Source organism: Perna viridis, chromosome 10, assembly GCF_037379345.1.
Source record: "Perna viridis isolate PV_CMFRI_1.1 ecotype Kerala chromosome 10, ASM3737934v1, whole genome shotgun sequence".
Taxonomy (NCBI): domain Eukaryota; kingdom Metazoa; phylum Mollusca; class Bivalvia; order Mytilida; family Mytilidae; genus Perna; species Perna viridis.
Window position 1 is genome coordinate 3,402,402 of NC_142454.1, and position 22,131 is coordinate 3,424,532.

The following is a 22,131-nucleotide window of genomic DNA, read 5'->3' on the forward strand; positions in this document are numbered from 1 at the left end:
GCATTTGTCATTTTTATCTCACCAGGCCCAAAGGGCCATATGAACTATTGCCATCACTTAACGTCCATTGTTGTAAGTCCTTGTTGCTAACAATTTATTCAAATATCTTCTCCTCTGAAACTATTTGACCAATTAGAACCAAACTTGGTATGAATGTTCCTTAGGGTGTTCTACATAGAACTGATATGTTTTTTTTTATTATTTAATATATATCTCCGAAACCATTAGGTTTACCCAAATTCTGACTTAGATAAAAAGTGTTGAGCATGATTAGATCTATCAGTGGTCAAATTTTCGTGTAAATCTCCTCTGAATCTATTTGAACAATTTGAACCAAACTTGGTATGAATGTTCTTTGCGATGTTTTTAGAATTGAAACGGGGATTTTTGATCTGTGGAAAAACATTCCCACCATCACCATTACTTAAAATAGAAAATAGGGGTCAGATGAAGTTTTTCGCATATACATGTATCTCCGAAACTGCTTGGTTTATCAAAATTCTGACATGGTGGGAAAAAGCATTCAGCATGATGAGATCTATTTGGGGTCAAATTTTCGAGTAAATTTGTTGAGCCATGCGGGAGTTACTTCCCACTTACGCTATTTTTAATGTTACTTTTTTCAAACACCGTCTTCTCTGATACTGCCACACCAATTAGAACCAAACTTGGAATGAATGTAGGTTAGGATGTTTTTTCCTTAAAATCGATTTGGGAATGTTTGATCTGTCAAATAATATGGCTGCTGTTATTAAAAATAGATCATAGGGGTCAGATAGAATTATTTTGGTATGTATCTCCAAAACTGTTAGGTTTAGCCAAATTCTGACTTGGTATGAACGTTCAGCATTTTAGATCTATCTGTGATGAAATTTGCATGTAAATATGTATAGCCATATTGGAATAGTTGCCTCTTTTTCGCCAATTATTTGCTATTTTCATTTTATTACTTTAATGATTTTCTTTTCAGAAATATTGGACAGAATTTAATGAAAATTGACGTGATTGTTCCTTAGTCTGTGATATTGAAGTTTAATGACGCATCCTATCGGGAGAAAGTTCAAACAATCTGTACTCTAATATAACAAAATCATTTTTTGATATAGCTAATTCTTTTTCTAATATTAATAATTCAATTGAATTTTTAGTATTGAATAAATATGTTTTGATATTAGAAGTTCATTTTTTAATATTAAAATTTCATTTTACAATATTAGAAATGCAATTTTTCATATTCAAAACATATTCGGTAAAAAATCTTCGGGAATTTTTAATATCATTACTTTTTATGACGTAGAACATAACCAAAGTCTAAGTGTTAATATCTAGTAGGCAACTTTCATTTGCACTTTATTTTTGAATGCAGATTCTATTAGGCCTACTGAAGGATTTTCAATAAAAAGTATTAGGGATCTCCTTTAAATTTTGAATTATTTTTTTATTGGTAATAGTGTAAAAATGTTCCCATACTTTTTCTGTTGTAGAACATAACCAAATTGTAAGCTTTAATATATCCAGTGAACTACTTTTATTTGCATTTATATTTTCTGATATAGTTTCTACAGAAGGTTAGCAATAAAAAATATTTGGGATTAAGAAATTCATGAAACACCCTTTATAAGCCTCTGCCTGGTTTTCATGTAGAGCTGTACTTAATATTACTAAATGAATAAGTAATATAACGAAAACCAAAGTTAACTTAACGGAGTTTTTTCTTATTTGACATTACCATTTTCTAATATTACAGAATGAAGTTATAATACAACAAAATCATTTCCTGCTATTACAAAATCGTATTCCAATATAACAAAATCATTTCTAATATTAATAAAATCATTTTCTGTTTTTACAAAGTCAATGTCTAATATTACAAAGTCATTTCTAATATTACAAAATCATTTTCTCATATTACAAATTCATTTTCTTAAATTACAAATATTTCGTAATGGGGACGATGTCCTTATACCGGTATTTAATGGGAAAATAAAGTCAGACCTAGCTTGGAAGCACGGAGATCCTGATTTCAGTCCGACAGGAAGTCACGACTTTCGGCCCTTCCCATTCAAAGTTCTGTATTTTCGTATCTTCTCTCAATAAATAGCGTTTATTATATGGTTTTCAATAATTATTCAAATTCAGAAAGTTTTTTATGTTTCCGACATGCCATAAGAATAGGCTTTTTTTATGCTTCAGCCAGAAAGTCCTAAGCACGAACACTAAGTAATAGCAACCTCACTTAATTAGCGACAAGTGTCAAGACAAGAACCATCAAGATATCTAGGGAAAAGGCGACAAGAAGATTTTTGAATATTTATCTACTATATTCAACTTCGTCCTCTTAAAACTTACACTTGCCTCATGGTTTTAGGAAAGGATTTTGTAATATTACTAAATGATATTTTGGGGAATAATTTCTGATATTATGAATGATTGAATGGATTAGTCGTATAGCAATACATAGAAATATAATACTTGATATAAAAAAGTGACTCTCTTATATTAGAAAATCCTTTTCTAATATTAAAATATTAATAAATGTTTTTTTTTAACATTCGAAATTCAGTAAGTTATATTTCTAAGTGAATGACACATCGTAATATTACTTGTTCAGGAATAATTTTGTTTTTTTGTTTTTAAAATTCGAAGTTCAATAAGTTACATTTCTAAGTGAATGACACTATACACATATTGCCAGTAGTAGAGGGTGTTACGCTGGTAAGTAAGGATGTGCAATGAATAGACTAAAACTCATCACCCATTACCCGATCAGAATTCAAGATTTTTGTATGAAGTATAATATTTCGTAATATTACTTATTCTGGAATAATTTAATTTTAACATTTTATGGAATATTTTCGAATATTACAAAGAGACTTTGTTACAGTACATCAGCAAATGATTTCGTAATATTACAAAATATTCAATTTTGTCCACTTTGGTTTGCCATAGATCTAAGTAGGAATGGGTTTCATAAACCAAATGGTTTCTTTCTATAAGACTTCGAGAATAAATGAAAATATAGTTAATGGATTGTATGCATCCCTTTGATAGCAAAGTGGCCTCTTTCGCATAACGGTGGTGTTATAAGAGATGTTAATTACGTATATAAGTTTTTGTGTCATACTAGGTGTCATCAAGTCTAAACCACCCAAACCAATGTATATATTTAGGACTGAAATAAAATTGTGAAGTATTTTATCAGGCGCAATAATTATAAATATCCATATATCCAATAATTATAAATATCCATATATTTATAATTATAGCACTATTTGCTATACAGCAATACGCCGTACTACTATATTTGGACTGTTTATTTTTAAAAAAATTGTTTTCCACAGTTAATTGTAACTTTGATAAAAAGACCCTCTTTGTTATTTTTATTCAGGCTCCTTATCAGTTGCTTATGTGAGTCTTTGATAAAGGTACAATCACCCACAGCGTAAGCGATTCTGCTTCTAAATTTGTTTTGATCTTGAACTTTGTGAGTTTTATGCTCATATAGTTTTATGAGTTTTATGCTGAGGAAGGATATCAGTTATCCGAAATATTCAATTTAAATTTTACCATCTTCTGGTGATGTTAAACATATTTAGACGTTTTTATATCTATCTATCTATCTATCTATCTATCTATCTATCTATCTATCTCATTTGTTGACTGAAAATTTTGCCCATTATATATTTTATTATAGTATGTTAACTTCTTTATCGGTATCGTTGTACAATCCTTTAGACTTATATAATTATTTTTGTTTGTGCTGCATCGTCATGACTGGACGATCCGATACCCATTAAGTTTGCTGGTTGGCAGATTCCTTTAGACTTTATATATATATATTCGCTACACTGCTCCATCAACACTCGTACCGCTGTGACATCTATGGCAACACCGCCTGCAGTAAGTCCAGCCTCCTAGACCACTCGGCCAGCTAGGCTATATAGTGGTCTAGGGCGCTGGACTTTGTGCATGCGGTGTTGCCATAGATGTCACAGCGGTACGAGTTCGAGTCCCGCGGAGGGAACGACAAAAATTAATTTGCAAATTTGACAGTTCTAACATTGTTGGGAATTTTTCAGACCCTTACATATATATATATAGTCAGTACATATTTGTCAACCTACAGATGTGTTAGCTGTGGTGGATCATCACCCTACACAATGAAATGAGGCCATCTTCTGTGCGGAAGGAATATTCACCGTTTCAAAGTTTACACCTCTGCTACACTCAGTGCTAAACCCACTCCTTTATGCAGTTAGTGGGTTTAGTACTGTATCTGTCCACCGGAAACAGCTTCACGGTTTAGTAATGAGTAGTGCTCGTGCCCGGTGAATTTTCACAGTCCACATCCATTAGGGTCTGTAAGTCTCGCTCTAGTTTCATTTTCCTTACCGGAATTTCTGATGTAGAACCTATTGTAATCCGAAGATCGGTGGTCTGCATTTTATATATCTTCCGGGATCTCGAAACGCTATATTACAATGCAAAATCTTCTATTTTACGTTTTTTCTTACCACTTTTATCATGTGGAAATAGAAATTTGCCATTTTCATTCGTATTTTTACACGAAAATATGTTTTGCTTTTATATACTGAACCCAACGCTCTGAATATGATAATTCTATATGCATTTGAATGGTAGACTAGGACCTATTCTCATGAAGCCACGGAGTCACATGACAAGACTTACAAACCGAGTGAGGAAGTTAGTGGTGGACCTCTTTTGCTGGCCATAGTCACCGTATTTTTCTCTACTTTCTAACAGATTGAAATTGATTGTTTGGTAATAACCAAGATATGCCATATGTAAATGTGTAAATCGTTTCAATAAATCAGAGACATATAATACGATATTCGTATGTACATGAATTAATGAAAAGAAATTTGTAAAACACATCATACTCCGGAGAAAATTGCTGATCGATTACCGAAGATGTTTATTGTCTTGTACACGCCTTTGTTTACACCACGTGTGTTGGACTACCTTTGGACACAACTGTCAACACAGAGCCTACGTAGGACCGTTAAATACCATGTCATCTTCTCGACTTCACTTAAAGACCCCTACAGTCTATAGTCCACCACTTTCAAAACTCTCAGGATTTTCTGTTTATTTAAAGCTTGACAACTTACAAATTCCAGGATCATTTAAAATTCGTGGTATTGGAAATCGCTGTTCGAAAGCGAAAGAAAGTGGTTGTAGACGTATTGTGTGTGCTTCTGGTGGTAATGCTGGACTTGCAGCTGCATATGCTGCACAGCAATTGGGACTGCCAGCAACTATTGTCTTGCCAACAAGCACACCTCAGTTTGTAGCCGATAAACTCCACGATAACTTTTCTGCTGAAGTTATTTACCATGGCAAAATGTGGGATGAAAGCAATCGCCATGCTTTGGAGATGACCAAAGATCCGGAGTGTGTCTACGTTCATCCATTCGATCACCCCGACGTTTGGGAAGGTCATTCAACTGTTATCACAGAGTCTGCGGAGCAATTAGGTTTCAAACCTGATTTAGTAGTAACTTGTTGTGGTGGAGGTGGTCTGATGAATGGTATACTTCTGGGCATGGAAAAGGAAGGCTGGACAGATGTACCATTGCTTGTTATGGAAACTTTCGGTGCTGAAAGTCTCAATCTGTCAATTAAAGCTGGTAAACTTGTTACTCTTCCTGGAATAGAAAGTGTAGCCAAAAGTCTTGGTGCATGCACTGTAAGTGCTACCTCGTTAGAATTGAGCTCAAAATTCAATGTTATATCATCAGTTCTTGAGGATAAAGATGTTATAAGTGCATGTTTAAAATTTTCCGATGATCACAGAATGCTGGTAGAACCAGCCTGTGGTGCAACATTAGCAGCCATTTATAGTGAAGTTATCCAGAATTTACAAAAAGAGGGTAAATTGGGACCTATCAAAACTGTATTATTAGAAGTATGTGGAGGCAGCGGTGTAACTGTAGATGCTCTGCTGAAATGGAAGGAGCAGTTAAGTTTATAAACACGTTACTAACTTTGTTTAGTACTGAGAAGTTTACACAAGATTTTAATAAATTTGAATTTAAATATATATTTAATCATATCGAAGAAATGTTCTACATTCACTGTGATAGCTTTAGCATTTCATGTTCTACAATTTTTATTTTTAAAGACTCACAATACAGGGTAGTTGACAGCAAAGTGTGCAAGTATTAATTGAGTTAGTTCTTCCAGGGGCTACACACTTTGTCCTTGGTTCGTCATTGTAACCAGTCAATTTAAACAATACACGTGCATATGTATGATACTTTGACAATCAAGAAAATTCGAAGGAATATATTTACTAAGTCTTATATCGGCAAAAAATACGGTCTCTTAAATACCAACATGGTATTTTTGCCAATATCCATACGTTTCTGAAATTCCAGAGAAAGAAACTACAACCCTGGCAGTCAAAGAAATGAACACAAGAATTAACAGAGCAAGTTAAATTGTATTGTGATACAAGCTATAATAGAAATTTAAAGTGAGGGAGTGTCCTTCCTACAACTCCTTGTGACTTTCATAGAAACATCTGCAACATTTCTAAGAAGAAATATTTTCTTGTCAGGAAAACGCTGATCTTTCGCTATGCACATGTATATAGTTGCATGTTTTTACTTGTGGTCACTTGTCCGTTTTCTGCCTACTTTCATTGATGCATTTCAATGAAATACAATCTAAGAATCAGTGTTGTGTAAAACACAAGTGTGGCGTGACTTGTAATAAAAATTCAAATAAATCTACCATAGACTACCAATAAACATGTAACTACACTGAACGAATTATAGTACCCACATGATATTGAAGAAAAATGTCGTGTACTTTTTCAGATATTGTAACCAAAGCAGACCTTGAAATATTCTTGGACCTCTTAAATTTGATTTCAGCCCATCCATAAATAAAATTGTGGGGTTCAAAAATGTTCAAGAACTATCTAACAAATATTGGCTTCAACCTGCAGGGAGTGTATGTAATTAAAATTGAAGTCCACGCCTCAACACAATGTAGGAGCTGCTGTTTACATTAATTACGCACTACAGTAGCTTCTGTATGACTCAAGTTGTTTTGTACCTTGAAACAGGGACATTCAATAATTCGCATTGTGTATGTCACCGGTTATAATGTTGAAACACTGAAGATTTTCATCCAGTTTGCTGATCAGTAGAAGGACCCTTAACCGTCATCCTTGTTTTTATAAATATTTAGGAGGTATATAATATTAGTGAAAAAGAAGCCACATTAAAAAGGGAAAAGGGAACCAAATGCAGATAATTTTAAAATTAAACTATCAGTATTATAAATAATAACAATTCAGACTTGCTATTCAGATGTAATGAAGACTGCACCACTGTGAAAATATTACTTTAATTTCTTAATGATTTTTATATGATTGCAAATGGGAACATCACAAAGGTGAAACTTTAGTACCAATGTGTGCCCTGGACAAAAACCCGTTGTTTTATATACCTCTTGTTTTATTGGAATCATATCAGTTCTTGGGAAGTTTGGCAGGAAATTTAAGAATCTGTGAATATATGACATTATATTTTCAGATACATGCATTAAAAAAACCTATTGTTTCTTATTGTTTTGACTTTGAAAGGGACCCCATTCTGCGTGTCGCTCTGCGTGTTTAAACTTTCTGCCGTAATTTAACTAATAACGAAGATTCTGGTCTCATTAGGGGTATATAGAAATACAAAAAGTTAGGGCACCGCCATTATGTGGTGGACGACCTACATGTATAGTAATCAGGCTGTTGAAAATTTGGCAGGAAGGTAGACCAGCTCAAGGCAATGTGTAGCATACTATGGTTGATGAACTTTTACCTCAAAGTCAAATTAATTACTGCAATACAGATTCGTCTTTGGGCAGCAACTTTGTCTTGATGTTTGCATGAGGGTATACATGAATGATGCTCTTTGACCTTAAGGTTGAATTAATAATTTTGCAATACAATTTTGTTTCTCGGCTGCAACTTTGTTGTCCAGGTGTTAGTAGTAGGCATGAGGGTAGAGATCAAGTTAAATTTTCTGTATAATTTTGATCCTCAAAAATGCATATACATTTTGTAATTTACTTTATTTAGGCTAAAGATGGTTTCCATCTCAATGCTATCTAGTTACAATTTTACAGGATCTTAATATTCTACATTTACTCCCTGGAACCTGGTTTTGACTAAACACAATAGAAAAGGACACTTCTTTTCTGATTGGATACTCATTGACTGTCAACTTGCACGAGTACAATGACAATTATAGAAGAGTTAATTAAAAAAAAACAATAAATGCTTACTGTTGAAAGACATAAATATTGAATAAAGTCTAAGTTTGCTTTTTTTTATTTATGTTTGCATGGTTTACAGAGTAAGAACTGTTTACATATGTTCTTATCTTAATTCGAGTTAATTACAAATTCCTATGATATCTATCTGTACAAATTCTGAAGTATCAAGAATATTTGGACAATATAAATTCTTAGGTGTAGAATATTCAAAAACCATCAGATCTTAGGAAATATTTCATGTAATTTTAATTGTGAACCCCAGCAAATTAAGAGGGAGTGAATAAACAGTGGTGGATCCAAATGGGGGGCGTTCCGGTGGGCTAAAATCAGCAAATTATAGCCAAAAACCCCCAATTTATTTTTTTCAAATCTGGATCAGACACCACCCCACACTTTGAAATTTCTGGACCTGCCAATATCATGAAGACCATGCCAAATAGAAAACTGGGAAATCAAACAAAATTACTATAGTGTTAATACTAAATATTGGAAAAATAACATTTCTGTCATATCTGATTATAGAAATAATGTCAAAAGCAAGTTTAGATTTTGTAATTTTGGTAGGTATAGTGTGTGGCATATTTGGGGGGGGTGGGGGGGGGGTGAAATATAATAAATAATAAAAAGCCTATTAAATTGAAAATAGACATACATGTAAGCTAAATAACCAATAATATAACCTTAGTACTACTAAAATCCTATTTCTTTAAGCTTGAGCCTTCACACAATTGAGACTTCATGGGTAATTCAATGTTGTTATGAATAAGCACTTATTTCTAAATTGAAAAACGAAATTTCAAAAATTCCATATTTATCATACATCTGGTCTTGGTATTAGAGAATAAAAAGAAATGTGATAATCATCAAAACAAACTAGTGCTTTGTAATTTTTTGGCCTTTATCTAATTGACACAGGGAGGTGACCAATCAAAATGAAAAACATAGCCCCTGAGATGACATAATTTTAAACTTTGAATACCATTACCAGTAAACAATCATTAAGTTGTATTTTTACAGTGAATTAGTCCCAGTGACTTTTACTTAACAGATGAAGTATAAAACTGTATTGTAGTAGATGATCATACAAAATGGTACATTGTACTCTTGTATACTATTCACTATGGTAAGACACAGTTATGTATAAAACTATATATTACTACAATAAAATATATGTACATGTAGAAACATAACAAAACTTAAATATTCTAAGAGCACTCAAAAATGTTTTTTAGACAAAATTGCACTGTTATTATGAAAATTGCTGAAACTCTGGAACATGCTGTGGCCTTATTTAATGGCTGTAAAGAGGCAAATGTCTCCAACTTAAATGGTAGTAGCTAATGACTGGTGAATGGGAGGCTGAAAACAACGGACATGCTCCACAGGCATACTGTCAGCATCATTTGTATGTAGATACTTGTTCAATACTGCAAAAATTTGATTGTTCAAAATCTGAAACTTTCGAATTCTGTCCACCATTTTCTTCAGTTGCTGAAAAAAAAATATGAAAGAATCTTTTTTGATTGCTTTTCACAAAAACAAATTGTTCCACAAAGTTCATCTTGATATTACTACATACATGTGTCTTCAAACCAAAAATGGAGGGAAGTATAGACACTTCATTCAAGCTTGGTATTCCTCTGAATTTAGATTGTGACTAAATGCAAAATATAGGTTTCTGACCCAGAATACATAAAATTTGATTTGAACATTCACATTTTTTTGGTTAGAAGTTAAATATCTAAATATGCAGATTCAGCATATCAAAGAACTGGAAAAAATTTTACACAAACAAACACTAGTAAGTAGATTTTGACCCTTAGGACCTATTTGAAAATGGGGTAAAAACGCAATCTAAATACAGATTCAACATGTCAAAACAAACCAAAGAAATCATTTTTTTTGTAGAAATCAAACAGTTAATATTTAATCTGTTGGACTTTATAGTGGACCTATTTGGAAAAGGGGTAAAAGAGTAATAAAGGGAACTGAGATTCTAGCAGAAATCAAAAGTATGTAATCCAGGGTCAAAGACTTAACATGGAAAACAGACACACAACAAAGAACACAAAATAACAAAATAATACATACAAAGTAACAAAAGTTAATGAGCAAAAAAATCTTAATACACAGCTTTAACATCCCAAAAGCAGCAACTTTACTTGAAATAAATTTTTAAGCAACATTACCCCTGCCAAAATTACTGTTGAGAGATGTAAATATACACATACTTATAATATGGTATGCTAATGTAGGGATAACAGATATTTTTTGCATGAACTAGAAGAACATCTACAACCTAAAACAATCCAAAAAAATCATTTCATATCTTGTATCAAAGAATAACGTAGACTAGGAGATAATGAAGTTTGAAGAATTCCAATTTTGATGAAAATGATGAAGTAAATATTCTACTTTTTGTGATTTAAAGATTTCTTTTTCAATTAACTATGCTAAAACTGTTGATAGGAAGTTTGCAAATATAGGCAATATAATTTTTTTTTACTTTCTTATCAAAATGATGGAAGTGACAGAAAATAAGCATTTTTTGTAATAAAAAAAATGACTCAAAAAATAAATAGACCCATTATGCTTCAAATGTGTTACAAATCATAGGCAGCAGAATATGTGAGATCGTTAACAAGGAATAACAAGGTCTATCCAAATAGCACACTATACATACAACTGACAAAAAAAAAATATATATGGTAATGGAATTATCTCCCTTCTCAATGTAAAATTTTGAGTTTCCATACATTGGATTTTTTTCTGTGTATATATAAGACATGATGCAATAGGTTTGAAATAAAACATTTTTTATTGCAATTACAAGTATTTTAAGGTTAAAATTTATATCTATAAGGGAAGACACTTTCTGAAAAGAGAAAGTTTGAAAGGCTGCAATAGTAAAATCCTTTTAAGGTGTGTCAATATAATACAGATCTGGTTCAATTTTGAAAAAAAAATAAACACATGCTTTTTTAATGCCAACTTTAAAGAGGACTCTTAAGTGATACATTTTATAGACCCTATCATTATCTCATAGATTTTTAAGTCTACAAAGCAAGTGACTTCAGTGATCCCAACATCCTCTTTCTTCTTACCATGAAGCATTTGACCTAAGAGCACTTACTATTCCTTTAACATTCTCATCCTTCATGTCGACCCTGTTGACCTTGAGAATATGGTAACTAAAATCTAATGCCTCAAATCTTCTCTGCTGTGAGAGTAAAACAATCAGTGTGCAGCCAGCCCAGTTCAATCCCTCACCATATAACTCTCTGAAGAGGAATTTGAAATTCCATTTAAAAATAACAGTAAGAAAACAAATACAAGTACATCTATATAAAAACTTCTCATCATACACATACATGTATATTTGAAACGTGAGTGATGTCAAGTTAGAAAATTAGGACAGAATCATGTACAAACAGATTCTATATATATTGCATTTTGAGTATTTTATATTTTCAAAGGAAGCATTTGCTGAAATACTAGAATTCTACAATACTACAATGCTGTGAATATACTATCATTTTTTGGCGGGCTTGTGCAAAAAGATGTTTTTAAATTTTGGATTTTATTCAAAGACATAAATCATGAAAATTGATAATTCTTACTCAGTAAGCAAGCAATGCAAGTTCTGACTGAAGTACTAGAAAAAAAGAATGCTACTACACCTCTTGGCTAGTTAAGACATTTGGTTTTGACATGGTGAATGAGTAGAAGTTACATTCTCCTCTATTTCTAACATGCAAGATATTGAAACTGTATTTAAATTTTAATCAGTCAAACATACCTTAACAAAACACAGGACATTAAATTAAATTATGCTTACTCAATAGTAAACTCATTGTCACCAACAGGTATGCAGAACACAAACTGAATGGCACTCCAGAGTCGGTGAAATTCAGTACATTCATCAATGTTCATAACACCATTGGCTGGAGGCTGACCTTTCCACAAGGGGTCATCAATGAATTCACGGATTCTACTCAAGACTACTTCAAACATAGACAGGCCACAGCAAAGTCTCTCTCGTGTCAATAAGTCCCCTTCACCAGCTATTGACACTTGCTGTAAACACAATTATAGTTTGGGTTTTGAGTACTTAAAATTTAATTTTTGAATTAAGATCTTCCAATTTACTTTATTCTAATGCTGAAGATGAGAGGTTACTCCTTGAAACATATGTACATCATATCTAAATTTGTAATAGAACATGGTTGGTATATATTTACAAAGAATTTAAGCTAAGGAGTTACATTAATCATTAAAAATACTACCTAATAGCTAGAATTATATCAAAAGTAGTATCATTCTTTTTCAATATATAAAGGCTTAAAAACCATTAACATACCTAAAGTATTCCTCCTTAGCATCAATACCTGCTTATGTTTAGAGTCTATACAACCATAATGCCTTTATATTGAGCCTCTATGCCTCCAAAATATAAACAATAAACTATATTTTCCTGAACATGATCGTGTACTATAATGGACAAACTAACCTGTTCTGTACCTATCTTCTCAATAACTGGGACAACCTGTAGAGGAGCATATTTTTGTTCAAGTTTTCTCATTACCATTTTAAGCTCTTGTTCCTTTTCTTTTCGACTATCACCCTCTGAAAAATATGATCATTTTTTGGTTGTGGTAGTTAATATCCAATGACAGAAGAATCTATCAATATAGAATACCCAGTGGTTCTATACAGGTAATATTTTAATTACGAGTCAAATTAAAGACACTCCATCCTTTTTATTTTATACACCAAGGAAACCATCCACAACTATAATCAAAGAGCAGTGACTACTAATTCTAAATTCAGCATTACCAAGTATTGGAGATCTAACCACATTCCTTCAGCATTGGAGATAAGGATATGACCCATTAGGCCACCCAGGTGATGAAAGGGTACAGGATATGGCCATAATAGATTCTCAGAAATTTCATTTACCTTATACCACCCCTTTTGCTTATCATTATTACTGTTCATAACTATCAATATCTTGTCATAATAAGAAAAACATTTTCTGATAAACTTAAGAATAAGGTCAAATAAAACTGATTATTAGATTTTCATCCCATCTTGCACCAAAAAAATTGACAAAAACTAAAAAAAAAAATTTAACATTAATTTCTAGTATTCAGGTACTGTAACGTATATCTTCATTTCTTGGTCACTTAAATGATGTTTCCTGGATTAAGAACATATCTATACTTCAAATAGCTAAAATTAGGCTAGCAAACATCTGTTTATAAATAAAAAAAATAAAATCCTCTCACCTGGCCCATATTTCTTGTGAAGGCTGGATAAAAAAACCTATCATTTAAGTTTACATGGCCTAATACTGTAGGAAACTATGAAAGCTGGGCAATACACCACTCCCCCCCCCCCAAAAAAAAAAAAAAACCAATACAGGAAACCACAAAAAACAAAATAGGTGCCCAATGGCATCAAGCATTTGTGAAAGTTTTGTCAAATTCCATTCAGCAGTTTTAAGGATTATAAGATAGTTTTTACCAAAGATCAAATCCATGTTTTGCATTATAAACTCATAGCATCAGCAAAATTGACAAATAGACAGATCTATAGACCCTTCAACATATACAGAAAAATTACCTTTGATTGGAATAAATGGCTTAGGGATAATGTTCTGGAAAGGAGCAGCATGTTTCAAATCATTTACTTCTTCTTGAGTCTACAAATGAAAAAAAAACCAGTTGATTTACATCATAAAATTATACAAGAGGCTCCCAGGAGCCTGAATCTCTCACTTGGTTAAATTTTTGCCTTTCAAGGGCAATAACTCTAACAACTAGTTGTCAAAAACTTTTGACTCAAAGAAGACTTATCATAGGGATCATTTCATCAATTAAAAGTTTCTATCTATCTTGTATAGTTTTCAAGATATTGGCTGAAATATATTATTTTTTGCCTTTCAAGGCCTATTACTCTAACAAGGAGTTGTCTGACAATTTTATCTCAAAGTAGAATTTGGTAGGCCTTCACATAAGAATCATTTCACAATTGAAAGTTTTTTTCTATCTACATGTATCACAATTTTGAAAAAAAAACATAAAAAAAACAAACAAACATAATTTTTCACCTTTCAAGGGCAACACAAACTAACATAATTTTTCACCTTTCAAGGGCAATAACTCTAATAAGGAGTTGTCCAACAACTTTGATCCAAGCAGACTTTTGCAAGCCTTATAATAAGGATCATTTTGGCAACTGAAAGAATTTGGCAAAACCAAATGGTGTTTAAGATTTATGAGAAAATAAAAGTCTCACCCCTTATGTTCTATATATAGTAACAAATCCCATGTTTTTCAACAGATCAAAAATCCTAACTACAGTTTTATGCTAAAGAACAGTCATACCAAGTTTGATACAAATGGTCCAGTAGTTTTAGAGGAGAAGATTGTTGAAAGTAATAATGTTAAAAATAGCCAAAACACAAAGAGAAAGGGGAATAACTCCAACATGGCTTAACAAATTTACATTTAATAAGACCAGCAATAGATCTCATCATGCTGAACACTTTTACCCCATGTAAGAATTTGACTACTCCTAACAGTTTTGGAGATATGTTCTATTTTTGTAATGGGGGCCATGATTTTGGACAGATAAAAATCTCCACATTAGTTTTATGCAGAATACCCTAAGGATTATTTATACCAAGATTGGTACAAGTTGGTCAAGTAGTTTCATAATAGAAGAGTTTTGAAAAATTGTTCACGGCGAAAGACGACAGATGCCAAATAATGGCAATAGCCTACATGGCCAATGGCCAGGTGAGCTAAAAAGTTGCATAACAATACTAAGTCAGTGATACAGTACAAACTTTAAATGAGCTAATTTTACTGAAATTATATCTGTCATCCTTCTTAAATTACCTACTTAAATAAGATCTAACAGCACCTAATTAAAGGTCATGTCAGGGTTAAAATGAATACATTATAGACTGACCAATCAACCAAATTTGATCATCATCAGACTGAAGATGAATTATTTATTGGAAAGAACTGAGTTATATTCATCTGCCATTCATACCAATATAATAAACATTCTGATGATAATAATCCCCTATATAGAATTAGGGCTAGGATGATAGAAAACAAATCTTAATGAATGTTAAAGTTGGAATATTGTAATTCTATATTCAATGTATTGTTCCCCTGTACAAGTCAAGTGTTTGCTGAGGCAAATAGGAAACAAAAAATGCACTGGTGATGTTACATAAGTCCTGTAAAATTTGTTGAATCAAAATTGTACCTATATGATCAATAACATATTGTGTCTAACCATGCCACAAAATTTCAGCAATACTGAATCACTGGTCTCAGAGGAGTTACTAAGTGTTCTTACTAAGTATATCAAATGTTTGTTAATGTTCTTTTTTTCTTGCTGACCGATTTTTTATTTGTTTAATATACTTCATGAGATTCAAGGCTAGCTCAGTTTTGTCACAGCAGGAGACAAAACAAAGAATATGTACAACACATAAATACAAATACCCCCCTCTTTTTGAACCCATACAGTCAAATAATATTAGCACATCAATGTACTTAAAATATTATGCTTGACAACAAAACAACACCAATTTGTAAAACTATTCCTTATCATCATGCAGTAATGACCCAGTTTTCATGTAGGTTTCTCTTTTAAGTGACATTTTTAACCCTTGTAATCAGATAAAACTACGTGACCTGCTAAAAGCCCATAATTACCTTAATTAGTTCATGTACTTCTATTTAGAACAAAACAAATATGCTATTGTATTGTAATGGATAGTTAATTCTTTGGATAAACATGTAATACCACCAGGGGTCAGGACTGGCAGAAGATTTACTGAATTATCTAGGACCAGTGAACTTGGACAGTCCTGATCACTCTTAAAGCCCATACAGAGGTGGTTTGGGATACATAATGTCAAGGTGTTTGTGCTTTGATGAAATAGCTATAACAGAAAAAAATAGTTTATTAGTAAAGAAAAATTTAACAAGGGCAATAACATCAGACAGACTCTGACCCGCCTCCACACCACCCCCCCCAAAAAAAAAAATAAAATAAAATAAAATAAAATAAAATAACAACAACACAAAAATGCTCAGTTCCAAAAGAGTAACTACATATCCAACATTTCAGTGTTTTCAGTTAGATATAAACAAGATTTGAATACTACCATTGCAAAAATAAGTTGAAGACAAGCACCAAAGATTGCAGCATCATCAGTTACACCTGAAGTCAGATGTTCCATGTTACCTGTCATAACACACCTGGACAACCTGATCTCTCACCTGACTCATCCCCAATATTTATGACTAGCATAAACAAACAATCAGAGATTAAACAAATTCCAAATTGAATTTACAATGAAAAATATAGTACTGTGTGACAGAACAAAGCTGTTCAAAAACCTTTACTAGTATGAAACTGCAATCTGGTTCCCTGTTTCATCAAACAGTAATCAGTTCGACAGCTGAATTCATCAGTTAAAAGCAGAAAAAATATCATAATTGATTCAAGCTTTGATACGATAATAGGGAATCTGTGCTGGGTAAACCAGGATTCCACTGGGAGATATCATCATCCACAACCAGACATGTAAAGAGGGTAAGTTCATACTTAACTAAAAAAATACTACCTATTTCAATATTCACAATTATTATTTGTCAATTTTATTATTGTTTTTTTTTATAAATATGAACTTTTTGTTCAAAATATGCCTGTTTTTTGTTTTGTTTTTGTTTTTACTATTAATTCTGCATTTTGTGCATTTGCAATTCTTATTGAATATTTCACACAATGTACTGTAAAGGTTAATCATTACATTTGTAAGCTTTTAAGATATTTGCAAAATAATGCTCATGTATTATCCAACTAATTGGTGATAATAGATACTCATTTATTCAAAAATCCCCTACATTTCCTGAACAGTTGATGCAATATACATCAAAACTGAATCGAAGTAGTCAAGGGATCCAAGGTTATACTGGTAATCAAAAGAATGTAATCCAGGGACAAAGACCAGACATGGAAACCACATATACACAACAAAGAACATTAAGTAACTAAAATCATACAAACAAAGTAACAAAAGCAAATGAGCAACTCGGACTCCACTAAAAACTGGGAGCATGGACCAGGTGCACGAAACATTGTGTTCAAGTTTCTGTACAGCAGTTCTTCAAAAAAACATCTTGAAACCAAAACTGTGGCTAACAGATGCCCACTTGTTTATAAAAAATAAATTAAAGCTTCCAAGGGTGCAGCTTGACAAGACCTCTGAGGTTAAATCCTTAACAGACTGGGTAAGTATGGCAATCAAACTAGCTACAATCTGAATTTGAATTGATATTTAACATTTCAATGTATAAGTTTCTCAGATATAGACAAGTATTGAAGTGATTAAGAACTTTATAACTTGCATTTAAATACAATGTATAACAAGAGCAATGCTCCTGGTCCCCTGCCTTGCAACATAAAGTAAAATTTCATGGAATATTATTGTGGAAAGAGTAATTGCAGTAGATAAAGATAATGTTAGCCTATGACCTTGAACATTAATGACAGCTTTCTCTCTTATTATGACCAATGTGACCTTGACCTTTAACCTACTGACCTCAATTTCAATAGGTGTCTTCCTTAAGCCTTCAACTATCCAAGTTTGGTGAAATTCGATGAAAGCATTCAAAAGTTACCCTTCAAAAACCAATTATCATCCCCAAAATTATATTTTGTAAAGTCCATGTAACCTTGACCTTTTATCTACTGATCTCAATTTCAATAGGTGTCTTCTAAACCCCATAAGCCTTCAACTATCCAAGTTTGGTGAAATCCTATGAAGATGTTCAAAAGTTATACTCCTGAAACCAATTTTTGCCCCCAAAATTATATTTTGTTAATCCGTGTAACCTAGAACTTCAACCTACTGACCTCAAAATCACAAGGTGTCTTCTTTACCTTATTTGCCTTGAACTACCCAAGATTAATGAAATTCTATGAAGGTGTTCAAACGTTGTGCTTTGGAAATCAATTTTGGACGAACAGTAATTTGGAACCTTAAATTGCAGCACAGCTCCAGTTATTGCCCAGAAACCAGGAAAATGCTGCCTAATTACTCCACATTTAAAGTCTGACCTTTCTTGGGTACAATATCACAGATCCTTACCATGGTTCCATTGATTACTCCATACTTTAGTTATATAGTTAAGTTTGAAAAATTCTGGTTTTTGCTCCAGACTTCTAAACAGCTATGATCATAATGGTACCCATAAAATCAATCAAAGCCTTCCTTATGTGGAATGGAAGTTTTATGGTAAAATTTCATAGGGATTCCATTGCACATTAAATACTATATAACGCTTGTTATTGGTCCTTTAATTCCTAAAAAGTTCGGAAATAACCTGAAAAATAATACAAACATTCCTTTCCTTGGAATCTTGCTGTCAAATTTTATCAAGATCCATATTACAGCATGAAAACTAAGTGTCTACAGAAGAAGACAAGATAACAATGTTGACACTGCCATTAAAAAAGTCTTTAATTCAAATCCTATCAATGATAATGCATTTGATCAAATGCATTACTCATGGAGGAACAACTCAATAATGTATTTAACCACACCAGAAATACAACTGAGAAGCATCACAAAAGATACCTTACACATCATTTAGATATTAAACAAGTGAAATACTCATACTGGATTATCCTGGTTGGCAGGTATCTGTCTATAATCATCTCTTTAAACATATATTCAAATATTGCCTGACCTTTCTAAAAAGTTTCCTCAAAATCAGCTGCTCATTTAGAAGTGTTGGGCCTACTACTAGAAAAACAAAATTCTTAGGTTGGATGATGCATTTTTTTTTAAAAATTTTTCTATTGATAATGGACTTTATATTCACTCTCACAATCATTTCCTTCCATGTACCAGTTACTTAAAAACAAATAATTGACCTTGTAACTCAAAGGAAAGGATAAAATAAAAGCTTGAAAATACACATCATTATTCTTGTTGTAGATGATCATGGCGACATGTAACTTAGACTCTACAGAGATAAACTTCCTTCAACCAAATATATCCAGTCTTGATACTGTCACACGATGGATGAAGTTCTGTCAAACAGTTCACAAACATCACTGTGACCTGGACTCAATGGTTCCAACATTAGAAAACATTCAAGGACTATTGTCTGAGGCAACACATGAAGACTGTTTCAACACAAAACAACTAGCCTCCTATTGTATATCTATAATACTAAGTGCAGCCATAATAATGGCTAATTCTATCATCATTGCAGCTTTTGTTACAAGCAGGGGAAAGCTTCTTAACAGTTCAAATTTACCAATTCTAAGCTTAGCATTCTCTGATCTCTTGACAGGAATAGCATTTGTGTATCCAACATCATGGGGATTCACAATATTAGTGGCTGGTTATGACTTTGACATTTACAAAGTTATGAAGTATGTGACCCAGCGAGAGAATTATTACACATGTCTTTTGCTAGATGGACCTGGGTTACTGTTTGCATGTATGATGTCTTCAGTTTTAAGCTTGGGTATCATTGCTGGGGAGAGATATATTGCTGTGTTCCACTCCTTTCGCTACCCATTCTGGATAACAACAAAAAGAACGGTTCTGGCAATCATTATACTGTGGATTATATCTATTATTGTGGCAATATTGCCACTCAGTGGTTGGAACAATTGGCAAGGGAATTGCCAACTTCTGAACATGATGGATTCTGGGTATCTTATATTCTGGACTGTTATTTGTTTCCTTTGTGGGATAATAGTTCTTTTTGTGTACATACGAATCTTCTGCCTTGCAAAGAAACACAACCGTAAAATTGAAGCTACACAAGTAACAAATACAAGCATGAGCAGTCTCCACATGTCGACAACTTCTTCAAATGAAAGACGTAAATCAAAGAAGTCCATTGCTCATGAAGAGGTCACAAGTAAACAGATTAACAGACAACAAAGTGCCAATCCATCTGATCTTGTCGTCAATGAGATGGAGGGTCCAGAAAAAGTTAACGTTGTAGAATTTAAACCTGATTCTACAAAAACTGATGAAGACAGAACTGAAAAAACATCTACCTTGAATGAGGAAAATGCTTACCATTGTACTATGAATAGAAGCCAATCCCGCAGCCTGAAGAAAACTCGCAGTAAGAGTTTGTTTAATAATATAAACATGAAAGCCATTAGAACAACAACAATGATTCTTGGAGCTTTTTACATCTGTTGGACTCCATTTCTGATCTACATGTTAGTTTACCATGAAAACAGTGACACAAGTTATAACATAACAGCCTACTACTTAGCCATTGTCACACAGCTTAATTCTTTGTTCAACCCGATTCTTTATGGATTTCGACACATGGAAATTAAACAAGCCATTCGAAAAATGTTTAAATGCAAACTCAGCTGTAAAAAGGATGACTTCTAGAAGTTTATCTTCAAGATATTTGTTTTTTTAGAAATTGATAGTATCACTATCTCTAGTAAATAAACAAATTATTTGTAGAATGGTGTTGCCAAAGTAGTATATAGAAAATACAAATTGTTTGCAAAAAAAAAAGTTTTAGTTGTACTATTAAGGAAATAAAGCTCGGCTAAAATTGAGACAAGACTGTCAATTAATTTCCAATAAACAATTAGGAGACAAGTAGACAGGATGTTTATACACTAATAAAACCCAGCAGACTGTAATTAATATGGGTTGACAATTTTTTATGTCTGATATTGGAAAATGGTTGTCGGTCATTTGCAAAATTTGTTGGTCAATGACTAGCATTTTTTACCCTTAGTCTACACTGAATTCCAGTAACTTGGAAAATTCATGAAAATTTGCTGTAGGTCTATGATGAAATAAATCTAGTTTCGAACACTAAAAAATTTGCAATAAGGAAATCTGAGTCCCACTTGTTAACCATTGAAGTTGAGTTACCTATTTTTACAAATTTATGTTGAACAATCTATATACACATTCCAACTTTAACACTGAACTGAGTAAAAATACCTGTGCTTAAGAGCTCTGGACCAAAAACAAGAGGCTCCCAGGAGCCCAAATTGCTCACCTGCTTAAATTTTTGCCTGGTAAGGGCAATAACTCTAACAAGGAGTTGTAAGACAATTTTGACTCCATTTGATTCAATGGACACATCTGTAAGCCTTATAATAAGGATCATTTCAGCAATTGAAAGCTATTGGCTAAACCTAACAGATTTGGAGATTCATGCAAAAATCTGCTGTCTGACCCCATTGTTCTATTTTTAGAAACAGCAGCCATGTTTTTTCAGCGATCAAAAATTGGTCATTTTGTTAAGGATACCCTTTAAAACAATAATACAAACTTTCATTAAATTCTGTAAAGTAGTTTCTGAGGAGAAGATTTTTTAAAATAATAACATTAAGAACAGCAAAAAACGTCCAAAAAGGGCAATAACTCCAACATGGGTCAAAAGATTTTCACAAAATTTTGACCACAGATAGATCTCATCATGCTGAACACTTTTACCAATGTCAGAATTGGCTAAACCTAATGGTTTAGGAGATATATGCGAAAAACTATTGTCCAACCCCTATGTTCTACTTTTAGTAACAGCAGCCATGTTTTTCAACAGATCAAAATTCCCCACATCAGTTCTATGCAGGATACCCCAAGGGAATATTCATACTAAGTTTGGTTCCAATTGGTCAAGTAGTTTCAGAGGAGAAAAGTTTTGAAAAATTGTTAACAACGACGATGGACGACGAGAGATGCCAAGTTATGGCAAAAAAGGTCCATAAGTAGATTTATTTCCCCTG

The 22,131-nt window shown here is 32.7% G+C and overlaps 3 protein-coding genes across 6 annotated transcripts in view; 2 read left to right on the forward strand and 1 right to left on the reverse strand.

Annotated features, from left to right (window-relative positions):
- Positions 1–4,922: 4,922 nt before the first annotated feature.
- On the forward strand, positions 4,923–6,060 carry LOC148604171 (serine dehydratase-like). The gene has a single exon (XM_088551093.1). The coding sequence runs from the start codon at positions 5,033–5,035 to the stop codon at positions 5,993–5,995; it is 963 nt and encodes a 320-aa protein (XP_088407219.1). The 5' UTR covers positions 4,923–5,032; the 3' UTR covers positions 5,996–6,060.
- Positions 6,061–8,340: 2,280 nt separating this feature from the next.
- LOC148604172 (cytoplasmic FMR1-interacting protein 2-like) overlaps positions 8,341–22,131 on the reverse strand; it is a 41,719-nt gene continuing 27,928 nt past the window's right edge. For all 4 annotated transcript variants that reach the window (XM_088551091.1, XM_088551089.1, XM_088551090.1 and 1 more), the window contains 5 exons: positions 13,927–14,005; positions 12,812–12,927; positions 12,140–12,378; positions 11,435–11,582; positions 8,341–9,792 (listed from right to left, as the gene is read on the reverse strand). In XM_088551091.1, coding sequence (XP_088407217.1) covers positions 9,625–9,792; positions 11,435–11,582; positions 12,140–12,378; positions 12,812–12,927; positions 13,927–14,005 — 750 coding nt within the window. In that variant the 3' untranslated portion in view covers positions 8,341–9,624. The remainder of the gene's footprint in view (positions 9,793–11,434; positions 11,583–12,139; positions 12,379–12,811; positions 12,928–13,926; positions 14,006–22,131) is intronic.
- Positions 16,787–20,874, forward strand: LOC148604173 (lysophosphatidic acid receptor 3-like). Its single transcript, XM_088551092.1, has 2 exons — positions 16,787–16,926; positions 19,337–20,874. Exon 2 carries the CDS (start codon positions 19,337–19,339, stop codon positions 20,768–20,770), a length of 1,434 nt encoding a protein of 477 aa, XP_088407218.1. The 5' UTR covers positions 16,787–16,926; the 3' UTR covers positions 20,771–20,874.